Source organism: Corylus avellana, chromosome 8 (assembly GCF_965113065.1).
Source record: "Corylus avellana chromosome 8, dhCorAvel1.hap1.2, whole genome shotgun sequence".
Classification (NCBI taxonomy): Eukaryota; Viridiplantae; Streptophyta; class Magnoliopsida; order Fagales; family Betulaceae; genus Corylus; species Corylus avellana.
Window position 1 is genome coordinate 2,330,515 of NC_142497.1, and position 18,263 is coordinate 2,348,777.

The window sequence follows — 18,263 nt, forward strand, 5'->3', positions numbered from 1 at the left end:
CCTGTACAAGCAAGTGAAGCTCAGGTACTGTTTCACATGAGGTTGCCTATTGCACTGTACAATGAATAGCCTCATTACACGGGATTTGAATTCAAAAAAGACATCAAAAATGCAACAATGACCTTGAAATCAAACACATTTGCAAGGCTTTAGTTTTGAAGAACATCTTTCTTGAGAATTACCGGATTTTAGATATAAGTCCTAAAAAGGAATGCATCAAGTTTGAAACCTTGATGTTTTAATTTTATTTTTTTAAATACTGATAAATTGGAAATGCACCACTAGATCGCTTATGTAAAGCTGCTATCCTTGCAACCCCTTTTTTTTTTTTTTCTTTTTTTTTTTTCTTTTTTTTCATACTTGTGGATTCCTGTTTTTATTTTTTATTTTAACAAACTTGAAAGCTGTTAAGAGCGAAAGGTTCAATGATTTTTAACGAAGTTCACTTATTGGGAAGAATTTTTTCTTAAGAGTTATGCATATCAGTGCTTTTTTTCAAATATAGAATATTCATTTAAAGTGCATTTCCTACTAATTATTACATATATTATAAGCGATACATAAAAGGATTGAGTGATCTCCTATAGTAATAAATTTAGCTTCGGTTCAATTCCAGTTGGAATTGAATCATGTCTTATAACACTTGTCTCAAGCCCTACGGGTCAAGCCGAATCCATAAATTATAAGCTACAATTTACAAAACCTCGAACATTCCGCCGAAAAAAGATTTCTTGATATTTGCTTAGCAAATTTAGCCAATTTCACTTATTTCTTTATTGTCTAAAATGAATAGCTTCGTATTTGCCTCGCAATGCCAGTCATTTCTCTTCTCGATTTCTCTCTTCCTGATAAGTATCATGCCTCTTTTCATGTTCCATTGTTTGCCCTTTTAATTATATTACATCTCATTGTAAATATGTCTACTATTTTCACCTAATTGCCTTTTCATATTGAGCTTGAAATAATTAAAATCATTTCCATTATTTGGTTGGATTTAATTGATATACCAATTGATTATGCTAAATTACTTGTTTCTATTTGCTCCAATCCATCACATGCCGACCTCCTTCATGTTGAATCTTTTTAGATCGTTTTTTGTTGTATGATTTATCAGTTGGATCTAATTAGACAACAATTTTTCTTAAGTTTATTGTTTTATATATCAGTAACTCTTTTTATATTTCATTTCCATGGAAGTTAAGGTTGATCTATTATTGTGATATATATGAGTCCTGGAAATCCCTGCATTGATTGTTTTCAGAAATTACCTTCTTTTGATTTTTGCACTTACTTTTCCTCCATTTCTATCTAGAACATCTTTGTTTGTCAAATCATTCTCTTTCTCATAATTGTTTTATGTTTTTAAAACAAAAATATTAATAAAAAACACAAAACACTCAAAACTATTAATTTTCACTTTTATATTATATCATAATAATTTATCAAACAAAAATTAGAAAGCACCATTCAAAATGCATTAACAAACTGAGCCTCATTTTGTATTATTCTCATAAAAGACAACTGTAAATAATCATTAATTGGATAAATTCTTAACAAAAAAAAAAAAAAAAAATTCAGAAATGCAGAAAAGTGAGAGTAAAAAGACTTCCAAGTTTTTTCAATTCCAACCCAAAACCTTGAAAGTTCTTTCAACCATTTCAATTCCAGCCCAGTTTTGGGATTCAGATTCTCGACAATTTGCTACCAAAATTGCTAACAAACCGGACAACAAATGTGAGATAGTCTTTATAAGATTCACCTGCTTGAATAAAGTGTGGATTGTCCGATACTTACTCGAACATGTGGGTCTCAAAAGGTCTATCTGTCATTTGCTACCCAAATTGAATTGTTAGCAATTCAGGTTAACAAATTGTTAGAAATCTCTATCCTTGGTTTTGCGGAACTCAACTCTCATCATCTCTCTTTTTTTTTTTTTTTAATCAAATACCATGCAACATGAGTCATAGTAGATCCTTGCAATTGGCTGCTTAAATTACATGTGATTTGGTCATTACATATAAAGGGGGTTGAGAAGCCTATTTGTTTCAGGTAGGTAGGTTCTACACTCTTGGCTACCCGAAACAAATGGCCCCACAATCTCTTCCATGTGGAGTTATCCGAATTGCATGCAATTTGAGTAGCCTACTTGTAGACAATTTTGACGAAAAGACGCAACCTGGTCCGAAAATGCGAAATTATATATCATCAATTAGTGCAGTCTATGAGAAGGGACAAGTCAGCCATGAGAATGGTGGTGTAGATATAAACCACCGAAGACCCACTAAAGCCAACTACTATGTGGAAGGTAATCATATGGTTACAAGCTTGTCATGTGGCAAATATCAATGGACCATCCCAAAAAACCTCTCGTATTAAAAGGGACACACTTCCAAAATCAGGTATTTTCTCCTCCTTCAACTCTTCTCATTCAATTTTTTTTAGAGAGTCATCTATTGCCTTAAGCATCGAGTGTCCAAGGGCGAACCTACCTCTTAAGTAGGTATTTATTTATTTACGTAAGTTCGGACTCCCTGTACAAAAAATCTTGGTCCCATCCCTACGAGTGTCTCCGTCCCTCGAGGACTGAGAATTTTCAAGTGACCTTATGCTTTCTTGCAAGATCTTATTCAATCCTTGGTTTGACCATGCAAAAATCTACATCAATAATATAATTACTTGCAGTGAGTTCAATTATCACACTCAACTGCAATTTGCCTCTCTCACAAGTTAGAATATGTATTATGGCATTGCTTTAATTTTGTATTTCAAGAGGGGTGGTGGCTTGTTACTCCGAGAGCGGTCAAAAGAAGAGCTGATCAACCCAATGGTAATGGTGGGAGATTTGGGTGGACTGCTGGAAAGAGAGAATTTTAAAATTTTATATCATATGACAGAATTTGACTCCTTCATTTAAAATACCCAAATTATAGTTTTTGTTTGGATATAACTCCCATGAACTTGTCGCTAGCTATGGGTTTATCTGTTTGAGTAAGCTCGAAAAGTTGGATTCATATTTATTTTCTAAATTGTTATCATTGGAGAAGGGGTAAAATTCCTGAGTATTACATCCATCCCAATATCCAACCTAATGCAGCCACGTGCACACGTCCAAGAATGTTTCCCGCCCATTCTGAAGCTGACATGGCGTACCTAGTGCTGTGATTTGCTACACTGCTACTCTACATGCTTACATTAATGCCCAGCACATCAGTGCCACTGTGACACAGGGGCACACACACCCGTGGGCAGACTGGGTTTTAGCTCCAAGGTACTATATCCCAACCTGCTCTTTCTTTTTGGCCCACTTTTTGCTTTTTTTTTTTCTTGATGCCCAAGCAGCTCCAAAATTTTGGCTCTTTTTCAATTATTCTTTTTTGGGTGCCAATGTAACGGTCTATCTACTGCACTTGTTTAGGAAAGTTAAGGGCTTTTAGGTTGCAGAAACTGGGATTAATTTTGTGCCAGAAATTCAGGTTTGGTTCTTTACATGTGGCCCAGTTTGGTTTTTGGGTTTTCTTTGTGTTTTTGACTGTATTGGGTGAATTTATTGTATGCTTCAGTTTGACCTCTAAACTGTCTGATTCTTCATATCTCACTTTTCTTGTAACAGATTTTACTTTGAATGTTGTTTGATAGTATATAATTGGAATTTCTCTACAATTAGTTCCAAAGGTTTAATTGTTCTGTTCTCTGAGTTGGGAATAGGTTAAATCTTTATTAACTTGCCATTTTAAATGTTTGGTGAGTGGAAAACTCTATTTATGAGCCTCTCTCAAGAAAAAGGAACCAAATCCCATTGGAAAGCTCTGTTAAGCAAGCGGGTTTCCCTGCATACGGTTCTCTATTATAATTGGTAAAGTATTTAGCAACAATAGGGTTTGCCATAGTTTCTCCTTAGCAACATGCCAACAACGGGTCTCTTGATTGAGCTCATTGCTGAGAGCAGTGTCTGAAGCAGTGGCCCCAAGGAAAAGCACACGAGGTTCCCCAACTAACCCTTCAAAAGGTTCCCCACACCCACCTCTGATTCCTGTTATATAATTACTAAGTTCCATTTGACCATCGTTTGCTCCTTCATATCCAGGGCTTTCTTAGATTTTTGGGTTGCATGTATATTCTAGGCTTCAATTGTGATGAATTTGGTTATTTTGACATCAGCATTCAAGTTTTTGTAGTTTTTGGCTTATGGGTCTCTATCGAAAGTTTTGATTTTACCATTTTTTTTGATTCTTCATATCTGGGGTTTCCTCTCTATATTTGAGGTTGCATGTAGTTTGCTATTGTTCTCTTGTGATGAATTTAGGTTTTCAAATGTCAGCATTCAAGTTTTGCTTGTTTTGGTTTCTGAATTTCTCTTGAATGCTCTCATATTACTATTATGTGATTTCTCTAATTATGGAATTTTCTAACTGGTTTTTTAGCCTTTCTCGTAGTTCAGCAAAGGTTTTCCTGATATAAGAAGCCAAGAAACAGTGAACTATCTATGCTATCAGTAAACTTGCTCTCCATGAAAAAAACTTCTCTTGTCTTGCTCTTCACTCTAGCCAGCTGTGCTTGAAAAGGAGGGACAAATCTCTGGTTTCTTCCCTCCTCCTCTACTTTCTCCTCCCCTTTCACATGAAGCCTTCACCAACGAGTTTCTCTCTTCTTAGAGAGAGAAGCTCCACTTTCCTTTTAGAGTTTTCTCTAGAGCTTTCCACCTCTTTTGAGGCCTTATTCATCGCCTTTGGCAATCTATCTAAAGGGATTTTTCTATTCCTCCTAAAATCTCAACCTCATCCTCTCCACCACTACCTTGCTGCCTTCTCCGGCCATCCGCGCTGCTCACCTCTTCCACTGCACTGCCCTCTATCTTCTTTGGTTCCTCCGCCCCCTATCCCTGCCCTTTGCATCTCTGCTAGGCCCTCATGCACCTTCACTTGGTTCTCACACACTTGTGCATCCCCGTCGTTTCTTTCGCCGATGCTGCAGTTTTTGGGGTTTTTGTTGTTTTCTTGTAGTTTTGGGGCTTATGGTGCCCTCGCCACTGGTGCTCTCCAGATCTGGTTGCAGATTGTTTTGCGTTGTTCTCTGGACTTAGTGCTGGTGTCTCCTACCGTTGGCTTTGATCTAACCTACATCAGTGCCCCCCTTGCTGTTGTGGTTCTCTTTTTGGTGTACTGCTGCAAGGGTTTCTTTGTGGGGGTTCGTGAAGGGTTGATGAACCTTTTGAGGGTCGCGCCCCTTCTTGTGCCTCTTGGTTGTATTGGCCTTGGTATGCCTTTTCTGGTGGCCATTTCTCTTGGTGTTCGTACCAAGAATCTATAGGGCCGCGACATTCATTTGATACATTCCATTTTAATTTATGTTTACCAGCACTGATCTGTTTTTTTTTTGGGGCTTATGTTGGGTTGCCCAGCCCTTTTTCATTGTTCTTGTTTGTAGTTCATTTTTGATGTACTTATATATGAAATAGAAGCCAAGAAACAGCTGCCTTGGGGTTTTTTTCTTTTTAACACACTCTCTCTCTCTCTTTCTCTCTCTCTCTCTCTCAAACACACAATTCATATATGGTTCTTCTCATATGACATGATATGATATAAGAGAAGTACAGATTCTGGGTTAAATGTAGCACCATTCATGGTGCAATTAGTTACTTGAAAGTCTTTCAATTGGGATGAATTGGTGCTTGTTTGTGTCTTGGCTTTTTCTTGAATGCTTTCATTTGATCATACTCTTGTTTTATTTTTTTCATACAAAGGAATCGAGCACAAATTGTCTAGTAGCACTAAATGCGACCACCCACCAAACTATGAATCTCAATACTCACTGAAACAAACAAAGAAAGCAGGAAAAATTGTGAAATGGCATTAAAGAAACATATTTGATTAGTTGATAGCATATAGCTTGATCACTATTCTCATAATGGATGGTTTGATGATTCTTGGTTCCACAGGTTTTTCTTTTACTTCAGTGGGGTTGTTTTGAATTTGGAGGTTCTAAAGCTGATGAATTAGGGACTAAAGCTTCTCGGTTATTAATGCATTATGGGATTTGAAATCTTGAGTCAGTGGCTGAAATGAACAATCAGAGTAGTTGTTTCTCAAGACTTCTGTCGTTTTTTTGGTGATTAATTCATGAATTTTGTTTAAAAGAGGCCAGACTACCAATCCTAACTTTTAAAGGTCAAGGTAAAGGATCTTAGACAAAAGGGCAAGTTCAACAGTACATGGATTCATGGAATTTTTTGTTCTAAACTGGCTGCAGATGGCAAATGTTGTTGTTAGCTTTTTGGGGTTTTCCTCTAGATTGGAGTATGGAGTCTTCATCTCTCGTGAATGCTTGTCTCTTCAGTCTAGTGCCATTGGATTTCATTTTTTTTTAATGTACTTTTTTGAATTTTGGAACAATCTTATGATCTTTATTTTGTCTATAACAATATTCTGATTGTTCCTTGCTTTTTGCAGCATTTATATTCAATCTGGTGCTTCATTGCTGAGGCTGTCTTGACGATTCTTTTTCATTACAAGGTTTGCAGTTTATGCATTCTGATTTTTCGATATGGATAAAAAGGATTTGGCTAAGAAAAGGAATAAGAAGGCTTATGGATCTGTAACTCGAAAAATGACCAGTGGTAGAAACAAATCAGAAGATGCTTCTGTAGATAATGAGCTGGCAGTAGGGACTCGGAAGGACGAAGTAATGAGAAAGACTGCTGTTGGTAGGTCTAAGAGGGAGGAATCTGCTGCAGAAAAAAGTAGTAAATCTAAAGATGTTGATTTAGATGATGATCAGAAAATAGGGGCTCGGAAGAATGAAGTAATGAGGAAGGCTGCTGGTAAAAAGGCTAGGGGGGAGAAGTCTGTTGCCAAACAGGATGGATCTAAGGATGTAACTGTAGATGATAATCTGAAAATGGAGGTTTTGAAGAATAAAGTAAGGGGGAAGGTTGCTGGTGATAAGTCTAAGAGGGAGAAATCTTTGGCCAAACAGAGCAGCAAATTGAAAGATAGTGATGTAGATGATGCTCTGAAAACTGGGGCCCTGAAGGATGAAGTGAGGGGGCAGGTTTCTGGTGGTAAGTATATGAGAGAGAAATCTGCAGCAAGAAAGGGTAAGACAGGAGGTGGGGCCAAACTTATTGTGGAAGAAGAGTATGCAGAGGAAACTATGCTGGAGGACAGTAAAGAGGACACATCTACTCCAGTGAAGCGCAGGAGGGGAGCAGACGGGGAAATAGTGCAGGCATTTTTGCTGTCCCCAGAGAGAAGTTCATCTAGGCTTCGCCCAAGAAAGGAGGTGCCTGCTTTCCGGTTGGTAGATTTGGGCGATGATGACAATGATAAGATAATTGGCAAAAGAGTTAAGGTTTACTGGTCTGGATCACGAAAATGGTTTACCGGATGCATCAAAGCTTTTGATTACGAGAAGAAGCTGCATAATATTCTCTATGAAGATGGTGATCGTGAAATGTTGGATTTGAGGAAAGAGCGTTTTGAGCTTGAAATTATGCCTACTGACAGTTTCATGTTGAGAACCAAACCCAATTCTGAAAAGGAAGTGAAGGGTTTGGATGGTGACAAGGTTGGTGCAGAAACTTTGAATGAGGATATTGAGATGGCGGATGCTGAGAAAGTGGCAAAACAAATGGAGCCAAAGAAGAAAACTCAATCAGAGAGATCTTCCAAAGAAGGGAAAGATCCTGAAGTTAATAATGCAGAAGACCAATTTGCAAAAATGAGTTTGGATGTGCTTTCTGAAAAAGCTAAGGAAGTGGTCATTGATGAGGCTCATAATGTTGAAGAACCTCCTGATGCTAGTTATGAAGAAGAGCAAGATGAGTGTAAAATGGATGAAGAAGCCACAGAAGCTGTTAGAACGGAATCCAATTCTGAGGTGAAAGAATTGGGGTCTGACACTGTGGAAGGGAGCAGAAAAATTGTGAAAGATGACTTCATTAAGGTAAGCAATGCTAAATCAGAGAAAAAGCGTGTGAGCTCAAAGAAAAGAGCAACTTCCAGAGCTGTGAAAAAGAGAAGCTCCAAGTCTCAGAGCAGGAAAGAAAGCAAAGAGAAAGAGGACCTGGATGCAAATGTGGAAGTTGTTTCACAGCTCGATGAAATTAAGAACAATGTAATGCATGGTGATGTTGATGTTGACAAATCCATGGAAGCTAAGAATCAGGAGGATGGTGAGAAGACTGATTCTATTGCAAAAGAACAATGTGAAGAAAAATGTGGAATTTCAGCTGAAACCCAACATGACACACCAGATCTCAATGTCGAGAAGAAAGAAGATGATCTGGTAGAAAAGCAGATTGAGATAGTAGATAAAAAGGTTTCAAAAGATGCTATAAATAGGTTGAGTTTGAGCTCAAATCCTCAATGTGTGGAAGATGGTATGGAGGACCTTGCTGAAAATGCTGAGGTTTCTGTTTTTCCTAATGAAGTCGAGGAGAAAGTGAGAAACAGAAAAATCAATGTTGAAGGGCCCATGGATGCTGATACCAGGAAAAATTTCAATGAGACGGAAACTCTTTTGAAAGCAGCAAATGAAGGGGCCTGTGATATGTCAGGTGATGTGCTGCCTAAGTTACCAAAAACTCAAGAAGAAGATCCTGAAATTCTGCAGGGTAAACTGAGGACTGAGGTCAGTGAATCTGAAGAAGGTATACGCCCGAAGGGAAACTTGACCAGGCCCCAAGGATAGCAAAAATGCTGAAACTAAACCTGTCAGAAGGGAGCACCTATTTCAAACGTAGTAAGTGTTATTTTAATATCCTTAAGAATCTTTTAGTGGAATGGGAATTGAACATACATGCTTTCATATCTATTACTTATTTTACATGTTACAGTCTAGTTTACTTTGGTGCAAAGCATGGGCCATATGACCTATTATATGCCTGTTTCATGAAGTAACTGTTTTTATTTGCTGGAGACTCTCCCTTTTAGCTCCATGTCCCTTATCATGTAAAATTTCCGCGTGTTTTACAAGAAGAAACCTTTCCAGGTTTGCTACCATTGTTTTTTACTTGCTTCAAGCTCTGTTTGGTTGCAAAGGACTTCTTTAGATTATTATTTCCAACTCAATTTCATTGATCAGGAAACCAGATTAGCAATTAAACAGGATGCATGAACCTGCAACGAGCTTAGAATTTATGTTTTAAACGTTTTGATATTACGTAATGCTTGGTGAGCATACACATATATAATACCATAAAGAATACAAGTCCTTGTATTTTCTATTTTATTGTAAACAATTCTTATCTGTAACTGATAATTCTGTTAACAACCTGTTTCTTTATATCACCCTGTTTGCCTTTGTTTTTGTCCTTCTAAATCTTTTTTGTAAAAGAAACAATAAAGATTTGACTGAGTTTTGGTTGTGACCATCACGACAAAAGCATAAGGGAGGAGCAGTTACATTTGCAGTATCTGCTTTATACATTTTTGTCTTCATCTTCAATCTTTTTCTTTAAATCAATGGGAGATACGTTCGGCAGAACATTAAAAGATAAAACCAAAGAAGCAGTTGAGTCTGGATTGGCTTAAATGCTTTGAAAGGTGTGAGAAAGTTGTGGTGCTTACGCTTTGAGTCAGTTTTATTTGTTTCTTTCTTCAATGTGATTTTGGTAATTGATGGTAGATCCCCCCACACCCCCCCCCCCCCATCATTATATATCCTAACTTTTCAAGAATGAGAAATGCAAGGTTTACAAAATATTTTACAAAAAAACTCTTACAAGGTGATGTGGTTTAACATGATTGAATTTCTCAAAATTTGGATTCATCTCCTTCTCAATCATGCTGTGCCACATCACTTTGTAAGAGTTTTTTTTTTTGGTAAAATATTTTGCAAGCCTAACATTCCTCTTCAAGAATTACCATTTCTATGTTGTTGTATATCTGCTAATTAGGCTTAAACCTGCCATTGTAGTGACATATTGACCGTCAGGTGAAATGCTTGTTCATAAATGACTAGTTTGATATCACATATTGTGTGATCACTAATCCTAACATATAGTTCAATCTTCTGGAGACCATGCCTCATGAAACGGAATCATTAGTTTAAATTTCTCTTTTCCCTTCTCATCCCCTTAGGGCCAATTACTTATCAAAAAAATATTGCGTGATCATTGGACATGCATCAGTTTTGTCCACCAAAAGTATATCTTGTTCTCCAGCCTTGACTGTCTAATTGATATTTCTTTTAACTGTAGGATTATAAAAGTTGCAAGTAGCTTATGTCTGACATTTTTATATCTTAATCTATCTGTGCTTTTCAACAAACACATGTATTATTTTGTCTAATATCTATTTGATGTATATATTTATCACTTCCCAGGGTGCTGAATGTTTTACATATAAATCAGTACTGTCTGTCAATGAGTTATTAAGACTAAGTTTGGCAAAGATAAGAGTAATTGAAATGTGAAAAGGTCAATTTCTGGCTCTTGTTTGTCCCTTCCTTACTAGGGAATCCAGATCCTATTTGCTGTTTTGGTTTGTTCAAAATCCCAGTGACTTATGTTTACCTAAATTCTGAGAGCTCAATCTTGTGGTGCTCTTTGGCACTCAACTTGTGCTTCAGCAAATTTTCTTGCACAATCTTGTCTACTGATACTGCCTGCATATCTGGGCCATCACCTGAATAAAGTGAGTTTTTATGTTTAATTCACCAAAGATTCATCAGAGGAATCCAATGGAAAGATGCCCTTTCTACTCCTGAGTATAAAAATGCAGTAGTTACTCACAAGCACTGGTTTTATTTTATTTTATTATTTTATATTTTATAGCCTTTCTCCCATCTCTATTGCACTATAAATTCAAGTCAATCCTTCTTGGGAAATTTTTGGGTATTAACGAAATATAATTATCATACCAGTGCCTTCTGGTTTTTGCAGATAAACTTCTGGTGTTTGAGGATGAAGCTAGCTTTTGACTGCAAGAATGCATCATATCCAAGGTTGATTGTTGGCGTCAATCTTCATGGAAATCAAAGGCGTAAATGGGAAAATTGCACTGAATTGTTCAGTCAAATTTCTCTTCTTCTTCTTCATCTTTTTTTTTTTTTTTTCCTTTCCAAGCAGAAACTGTGTACTTTTGCAGAGCATGTCTTATGAGCTATATATACCTATATAAGAACTCTTACATTTTTATTTATGGACATAGTCGTGCTTTCTATTGTGGTGAGTTCTGCTTAATTGATCTAACTTGATGGGTCATTACAAAAACCCTGGAGTTTACTTGAGCTAAGAGGGTGTCTAGCCAGATTGCCCTAAGCCTGGGGACTACCTTCACTTGTTCATGGGCTTATAAAAGCCTGTGGAGCTGGGCTCCCTGCAACTAGCTGTTCGAATTGAACAAAATTTAAGCAATTCTAAATAGAGTTGCGGGGCACATTTTTCTGAGACAAGTAACACCTAATCTCACACCGAGAAGATGAATTGTCCACTCATGAGTATTAAGTCTTATATTTGTTTTTTTATTAGGTGAGACTAGGGTTAACTTAACACATTGAAAATATGAATTGTCCATATTGAGCGGGTGAATTATAAAAACACTTACAAGTGCAAAGTTATTCATTTGTTTCTTGCCAAGCGAGACTGAGTTTTATAAGCGATTATAAAAAATACAGATATGACCAACACTTTTTTTGAGTCGTTAGAATTGTAGAAAATATGGATTCACCTAACTTATATACATTTGTACCATATATATATATATATATATATATATATATATATTAAAAAAAAAAAAAAAAAAAAAAACCTTTGGTCTAGGGCAATGGGCATAAGTAGTTGAGTCCTACTTCTCCTTCTCCTAAAAAATAAAAAAAAAATAAAAAATAACCCTTTGGTATAGGGCAATGGGCATAAGTAGTTGAGTCCTACTTCTCCTTCTCCTAAAAAATAAAAAAATAAAAAAAAATAACCCTTTGGTATAGGGCAATGGGCATAAGTAGTTGAGTCCTACTTCTCCTTCTCCTTGTCGTTTTGGCTTTTGTTGTCAGCCACGCTGACCCAATGGTCTGCCTTCTTCAGCTATGATTCAATGTGCATTTTGCCCTTGACCAACAATTATATTGATTATTATTATTATTTTTTGTTATTTCGAACTATTAACCAATCAGATTTATTAGTTTAATTCAGTGCAACATTATAAGTTAAAAAAAAAATAATAATAAAAAATTATTTATTTAAAAACCGCAGCCCAACGTGAGCCTAGTAAAATTGTAAAATATATGCGTGTCCAGGTTCAGTGTACCACGGAATCCAAATCTACTTTACCATGTCTGCTGTCAGAAACATTCCACGCGCTTTTTAACACTCTGTTGCTGCCATAAAAACTCTACAACGTTATTTAGGAGGAAAAATGTTACCTTTTATAACTCTTTTTACAATTTATTGTCACAGATTAGCATGTAATTAATTGGCGATTATTATTATTATTGTTATTATTATTATATTTTTTTGAAAAAATTACATATAATTTATTTGATTTGTAATTAATTTTATGTAGTGTCAAAATAAATTAAAAAGCCTTTGTAGTATATATGTCAACAAAATAATTTATCAAATTTCTGTTAAGGGAATATGTTGGTTCTTTAACAATTTCGTATATCGACCGAATATATTTCGATAATGTCACACGTCAAAACTATTAAAATTGTGACATGTATTTAATAAGTGAAAAGTTGCTCTAATCATATAAAATATATTCACTTTTTTTTTTTTTTTACTATAAAAGGGTGTTTCTGATATAACATTAGAGTCGGGGGTCTTTGTCATCCGTTTAAAATTTTATTTTTCATTTTTGCTTCAACCCTCTCATAATTTTTTTTTTGATTTCTTCCTGACAATATGATTTGGTCAAGTATACGGTTTTAACTATCTAAACTCGAAACCTTATCGTTTCTCTCCTATTCTTAATATGGGATGTATTTGCCAAAAAAAGAAAAAGAAAAAAGGTCAGCCTGGTCTTTTGACTTCCGCGCGTGGGGGTTATCCTACAACACCCCGAGACAAAGAATATCAAAACGTGCTCGTGACAGGCACGTGACGGCGCACGTTAGCCCGTACCAACAATCACAAAAACAAAATCTGAAAATTGAAACACCTTTTCGCTTTTCCTCATACCACCCATTCAAATTGCGCACACGCCCCCAAACATCTACTTCGCCCTCAAACGTCTCAATCACACTACTGCTGCTTCTTCTTCGTTCACTCAGAAACCCTAGCTCGGCCTAGGGCCTTCCTTTGAGAATTCGAAGCCATGACGACGTCGTTTGGGTCTGCGAACACCGCTCTGCTCAAGGACCCGAAGCTTCAGATTCCGAGCTTTCGCGGCCTCAGGTCCTCCGGCTCTCTTGCTTTGGCGCGACACGCGCGCTCCCTTTCGGTTTCGTCTCCGAGTCCTTCGGCGATTAGAGCTGTGTCCACTGTGAGATTTTGCTCCGATTTTCTTTTTATTAGCTTATTATAAATGTTGAAGTTTTAGTTCTGTGTCTTTTTTTTTTCTTTTTTTTTTTTTTGAGTTAGCTCTGTTGGGTGATGCCAGGAAATTGTAGGAAAAGGAGAGAAAATTTGCTTTTTTTGCCAGGTAGTTTGGTTCTTTGAGAGGAAAGAGAGCTAAATGATAAAGAAATGAGGCCATTTTAAGCGATGTTCGTTTGTTAGTTTCTTCTCGTTGCTGTCTGTTTCCGATTGTGAATGCGTGTTTGGTTGGTTAGAAAATGTGGGGAAGATACCGCAATCCGAATCGGACCGTCAAATATGTTCTTTGCCCGTGTGTTAGTCTCTAATTTTTTGATATAGATGAAACCGATTTGTTCTTCTTAAGTTTTTGCTTTTTAAAATGGAAGCCTTTTTCAAATTTGTGATTTGTAAGTGAAAATGGAAATGATTAAATTTGTCAAGCTGGCAATTGAAGTTTCCAACTTTCCTTCAAATTGAAATAAAGAGAAGGAAGATATTCTTCTGGTTTTATTGTATTATTTTCTCTCGTTTATTCTAAGGACCAACTAGACAGCTAGAGTTGCTTGCGGATGAGAAACAGCAAGGACTGTAAGATTTTTTTTTTTTTTTTTTTGGTCCAATTATTCTTTTCTTGGCATCCGACGGTAGTTCAGATTGGAAATGATCAAGTGTGGATGGTTGAGTGTATGGGTACAGTAATGAACGAATGATGAACTTCATGTACTGCTTTTAGTATGATACTGAAAAAGGTATTCATTTTTGTGCAATTTACTGGCCTTCTATGTCCGGGTGGTGGGTGAATCTTTTTTGTTTTTCATTTTTTTTTTTGACATATATTTATTTATTTATTATTATTTTTTTTATGAAAATATTTTTTCAAAATATTTCACCTTGTCTCTTCCCAGTTCTTTCTTTTTGCAAGAAAAGAAAAATGGATAGAACCTGCAAAAGGAAAAGCTCCCCTAACTTAGCTTTTGTGCTATTTCATAATTGAGTTCAAAGTATGAAATATTAATTATTTGTTATTGTTTGCAAATATTAGGCTCAAAGCACCTCCTCCTTTGGAGGATGAGGAATGTTAGATTGATATATTTTCATTTTCTGTGAGCAAGGTTCTTGGTTCTGAAATTTGTAGAATCTCTTTTTTACAGCCAGCAAAGCCTGACACTGCTTCGGTAACTAAGCGTAGCAAGGTTGAAATATTGAAAGAACAAAGTAATTACATAAGATACCCTCTTAATGAGGAATTGTTGACGGATGCCCCAAATATAAATGATGCTGCCACCCAAATTATCAAGTTCCATGGGAGCTATCAACAATACAATAGAGATGATCGCGGTCCAAGGAATTACTCATTTATGCTTCGTACTAAAAACCCATGTGGAAAAGTGTCAAATCAACTCTACTTGACAATGGATGATCTTGCAGACCAATTTGGAATAGCAACACTTCGATTGACCACCAGACAAACATTTCAACTCCATGGAGTTTTGAAGAAGGACCTCAAGACGGTCATGAGTACAATCATTAAAAACATGGGCTCAACCCTTGGTGCTTGTGGCGATCTCAATAGGAATGTTCTTGCTCCTGCTGCTCCACTTACAAGAAAAGATTATCTATTCGCACAGCAAACAGCAGAGAATATTGCTGCACTCCTAACTCCTCAGTCTGGTTTCTACTATGATGTGTGGGTGGATGGGGAGCAAGTCATAACGGCAGAACCTCCTGAAGTAGTGAAGGCCCGCAATGATAATTCTCATGGAACAAATTTCCCTGATTCAGCTGAACCCATTTATGGAACTCAGTTCTTGCCAAGGAAATTCAAAATTGCTGTCACTGTGCCTACAGACAACTCAGTTGATATTCTCACAAATGACATTGGTGTTGTTCTTGTTTCTGATGATGAGGGAGAACCTCAGGGATTCAACATATATGTAAGATCAACAAATCTTAACAGTTTCCATGCTTGCTTCTGTGGCTTATAGATAATAGTTTCTTGTCACGTCTGTTGCAGGTTGGCGGTGGTATGGGAAGAACACATAGGTTGGAGACCACTTTTCCACGTTTGGGAGAACCATTAGGTTATGTGCCAAAAGAGGACATATTGTATGCAATAAAAGCTATTGTTGTTACCCAACGAGAAAATGGGAGAAGAGATGATCGGAAGTATAGTAGAATGAAATATTTGATCAGCTCCTGGGGAATTGAAAAGTTTAGAAGTGTGGTTGAGGAGTATTATGGAAGAAAATTTGAACCTTTCCGCGTGTTGCCAGAATGGGAATTTAAAAGTTACTTGGGATGGCATGAGCAGGTTCGTTTTGATTGATCTGGACTTCATTTTATTTAATGTTTCTAGTTCCATCTTAAGGTTTTAAATGATTATATTGTCACATACTGTCCCTCCTACGCAGTTGATAATGTCTCAAATCATACCTCTATGGCTAATTCATTGCCTTAAATTGCCCCCAACCCACACCCTGTTTTCTGACTATAGATAATTTTTTTAACAGGGGGATGGCAGTTTATTTTGTGGGCTTCATGTTGATAATGGCCGTATTGGTGGGAAAATGAAGAAGACATTAAGAGAGGTAATAGAGAAGTATAATTTGAATGTGCGGCTCACACCAAACCAGAACATAATCTTGTGTGATATTCGCAATGCATGGAAGCGTCCCATCACTACAGCTCTTGCTCAGGCTGGTCTACTGGTGAGATATTCATTATTTCAGCTGATATCAATATGGTTTTGTGCCTATGCATTTTGTATTCTCTGAAAATTTACAGTCAGAATTGAGTCTACTTGTCACCGAAGTAGGAATTTGTTATTCACCTGCTATATTGAAATTGAATGTCTACATTACTATATGCAGTAGTCAAGAGTGTTCTTGAATCTGTAACTGTGTTCATTGCATAATCTAGCATGGGAAATCCTGTAGATTCCACCAGATTTCAAGGGATATTAGCCTTTATTCTGCCTTTTTTTCCCAGTACTCTTCGTTGATCCTTTTCTTAGATTGAAGCTTTTCTGTTGAACTTTCTGAATATGGTTAATCAGGCCTTTCCTTATATGTTCTTCATCGAATCATCATGCATTTGTTTAGGCTTATTTGTTCTTATTTTATCTATTTTGTGGGATCTTGTTTTATATGTGGGGATGTATTGACCTGGTTTGTTTATCTACAGCAACCTAGGTATGTAGACCCTCTCAACATAACTGCAATGGCATGCCCGGCCTTACCACTTTGCCCACTTGCAATAACTGAAGCTGAACGCGGAACACCTGACCTCCTTAAGCGGGTTCGGGCAGTATTTGAGAAGGTATAATTAAAATTTAAAAGTTCACATACTAATTCAGAGAAGCACCACATACAGAGGGAAAATCAATACTATGTCTATAAGGATCAGGAGTCAGGATGCATATTAATGAGTAAAGCCTTTCTGATTTCAGGTTGGTCTCAAGTACAATGAATCAATTGTTGTAAGGGTTACCGGCTGCCCCAACGGTTGTGCTAGACCATACATGGCTGAGCTTGGACTGGTTGGTGATGGTCCCAACAGCTATCAGGTGTTACATCCACGTGCTCAACCTCTTTCTTCCCTCCGTTTATTCAATAATGTGTTCTTATGTGAAGTTACTGAGTTCCTTTATTGTTAAATGCAGATCTGGCTTGGTGGAAGACCCAATCAAACGGCAATAGCGAGAACCTTCATGAATAAGGTTAAGCTTCAAGACCTTGAAAAAGTTTTGGAGCCTTTGCTTTATTATTGGAAACGCAGAAGGCAATCTAAAGAATCATTCGGCGACTTCACAACCCGCATGGTGAGTAGTAAAGCAACCAAGATTCTTATTTTTTTGTTTCTCTGGCTACTTGCATGAAAGTAGCTGATTGTCTCAAACTTGTAGTAAATTAAAATTTGATGTTCGTCATAGACTGATGAACAAGTGATTGATGTGAACTGCAATTGTTCTTTGTCAGGGATTTGAGAAACTTCAAGAGTTGGTTGACAAATGGGAAGGTCCAGAGCTGGCACCATCACGGTACAACCTGAAGCTTTTTGCCGATAAGGAGACATATGAAGCCATGGATAAATGTGCAAAACTGCAGAACAAGAATGCTCACCAGTTAGCCATGGAAGTCATCCGCAATTTTGTTGCTTCCCAGCAAAATGGGAAAGGTGAATGAGTTGACCGTGGAAGTCATTTGCAGTTGCTTTCATTCTCTCTCCGAGCTGTTACTCTTCGGTAACAGCGGAAGTGAATGGATACTGGTGTGGTACCATTTTGTACCAAGTTTTCTGTGTTTTGGTTTTGTTGCACCCCAACTTGTATAATTTTGCCTGGATTTTGTATCCCCAGTTGGCCATTTGGTTAAGAGTTTTATTTATTGTTGCTTCATAAGATCTCCGTTCCAAGACTTGTTTGAGAATTTGCAATTGCAAATGTTGGGATTGTAAATTGGGGTGTGCCCCTGTATTACTAACCATGTTCATAACTATCAAGTCTTGTTTGAATGAAGAAAAGCCTTTTTAAATCGTGGCACCATAGTGAAGCATTTTGCTTTTGGATTGATTACAATGAAGTCTAGGGGTTTGGGGTATGTTTGTTTAAACATTTTTGAGGTTTTTTTGGGTAATGTGAAAATAATTTGAGTTTTGAATAGTATTTTGTGTTTATAGTTGTTTTATTAATATTTTTTATTTGAGAACAAAAAACAAAGTCGTCAATAAACATAACACAGTCCCATAGAGATTCTGAACTTGTCCCAATTTACTTGAGTTTGTGCCTTTTTTTTTTCAATTCAATTAA

The 18,263-nt window shown here is 36.8% G+C and overlaps 2 protein-coding genes across 7 annotated transcripts; both read left to right on the plus strand.

Moving 5' to 3' along the window:
- Nucleotides 1-3,033: 3,033 nt before the first annotated feature.
- LOC132164538 (uncharacterized) lies at nt 3,034-11,137 on the plus strand. Of its 6 annotated transcripts, XM_059575067.2 has the most exons (4): nt 3,319-3,473; nt 5,936-6,170; nt 6,447-8,739; nt 10,883-11,137. In XM_059575067.2, the coding sequence occupies exon 3, from the start codon at nt 6,541-6,543 to the stop codon at nt 8,686-8,688; it is 2,148 nt and encodes a 715-aa protein (XP_059431050.2). In that variant the 5' UTR covers nt 3,319-3,473; nt 5,936-6,170; nt 6,447-6,540; the 3' UTR covers nt 8,689-8,739; nt 10,883-11,137. The 6 variants fall into 6 exon arrangements, with proteins under 6 accessions (XP_059431049.2, XP_059431050.2, XP_059431052.2 ...); XM_059575066.2 differs by lacking the exons at nt 3,319-3,473; nt 5,936-6,170 and adding an exon at nt 3,034-3,268; XM_059575069.2 differs by lacking the exon at nt 5,936-6,170 and having other exon boundaries at nt 10,864-11,137.
- A 1,992-nt stretch (nt 11,138-13,129) lies between these two features.
- On the plus strand, nt 13,130-17,988 carry SIR (sulfite reductase). Its single transcript, XM_059574206.2, has 8 exons — nt 13,130-13,421; nt 14,608-15,390; nt 15,471-15,767; nt 15,967-16,164; nt 16,640-16,774; nt 16,905-17,021; nt 17,118-17,276; nt 17,434-17,988. The coding sequence occupies exons 1-8, from the start codon at nt 13,254-13,256 to the stop codon at nt 17,638-17,640; spliced, it is 2,064 nt and encodes a 687-aa protein (XP_059430189.2). The 5' UTR covers nt 13,130-13,253; the 3' UTR covers nt 17,641-17,988.
- The last annotated feature ends 275 nt before the right edge of the window (nt 17,989-18,263 follow it).

Excerpts from the sequence above, each read along its gene's own strand:
- LOC132164538 (XM_059575066.2), top strand. The coding sequence starts at position 6,541 with ATGGATAAAAAGGATTTGGCTAAGAAAAGGAATAAGAAGGCTTATGGA.
- SIR (XM_059574206.2), top strand. The coding sequence starts at position 13,254 with ATGACGACGTCGTTTGGGTCTGCGAACACCGCTCTGCTCAAGGACCCG. Across the intron at positions 15,391-15,470 it reads CTCAGGGATTCAACATATAT|GTTGGCGGTGGTATGGGAAG; the intron begins GTAAGATCAACA and ends CGTCTGTTGCAG. Across the intron at positions 16,775-16,904 it reads TTCGGGCAGTATTTGAGAAG|GTTGGTCTCAAGTACAATGA; the intron begins GTATAATTAAAA and ends TTCTGATTTCAG.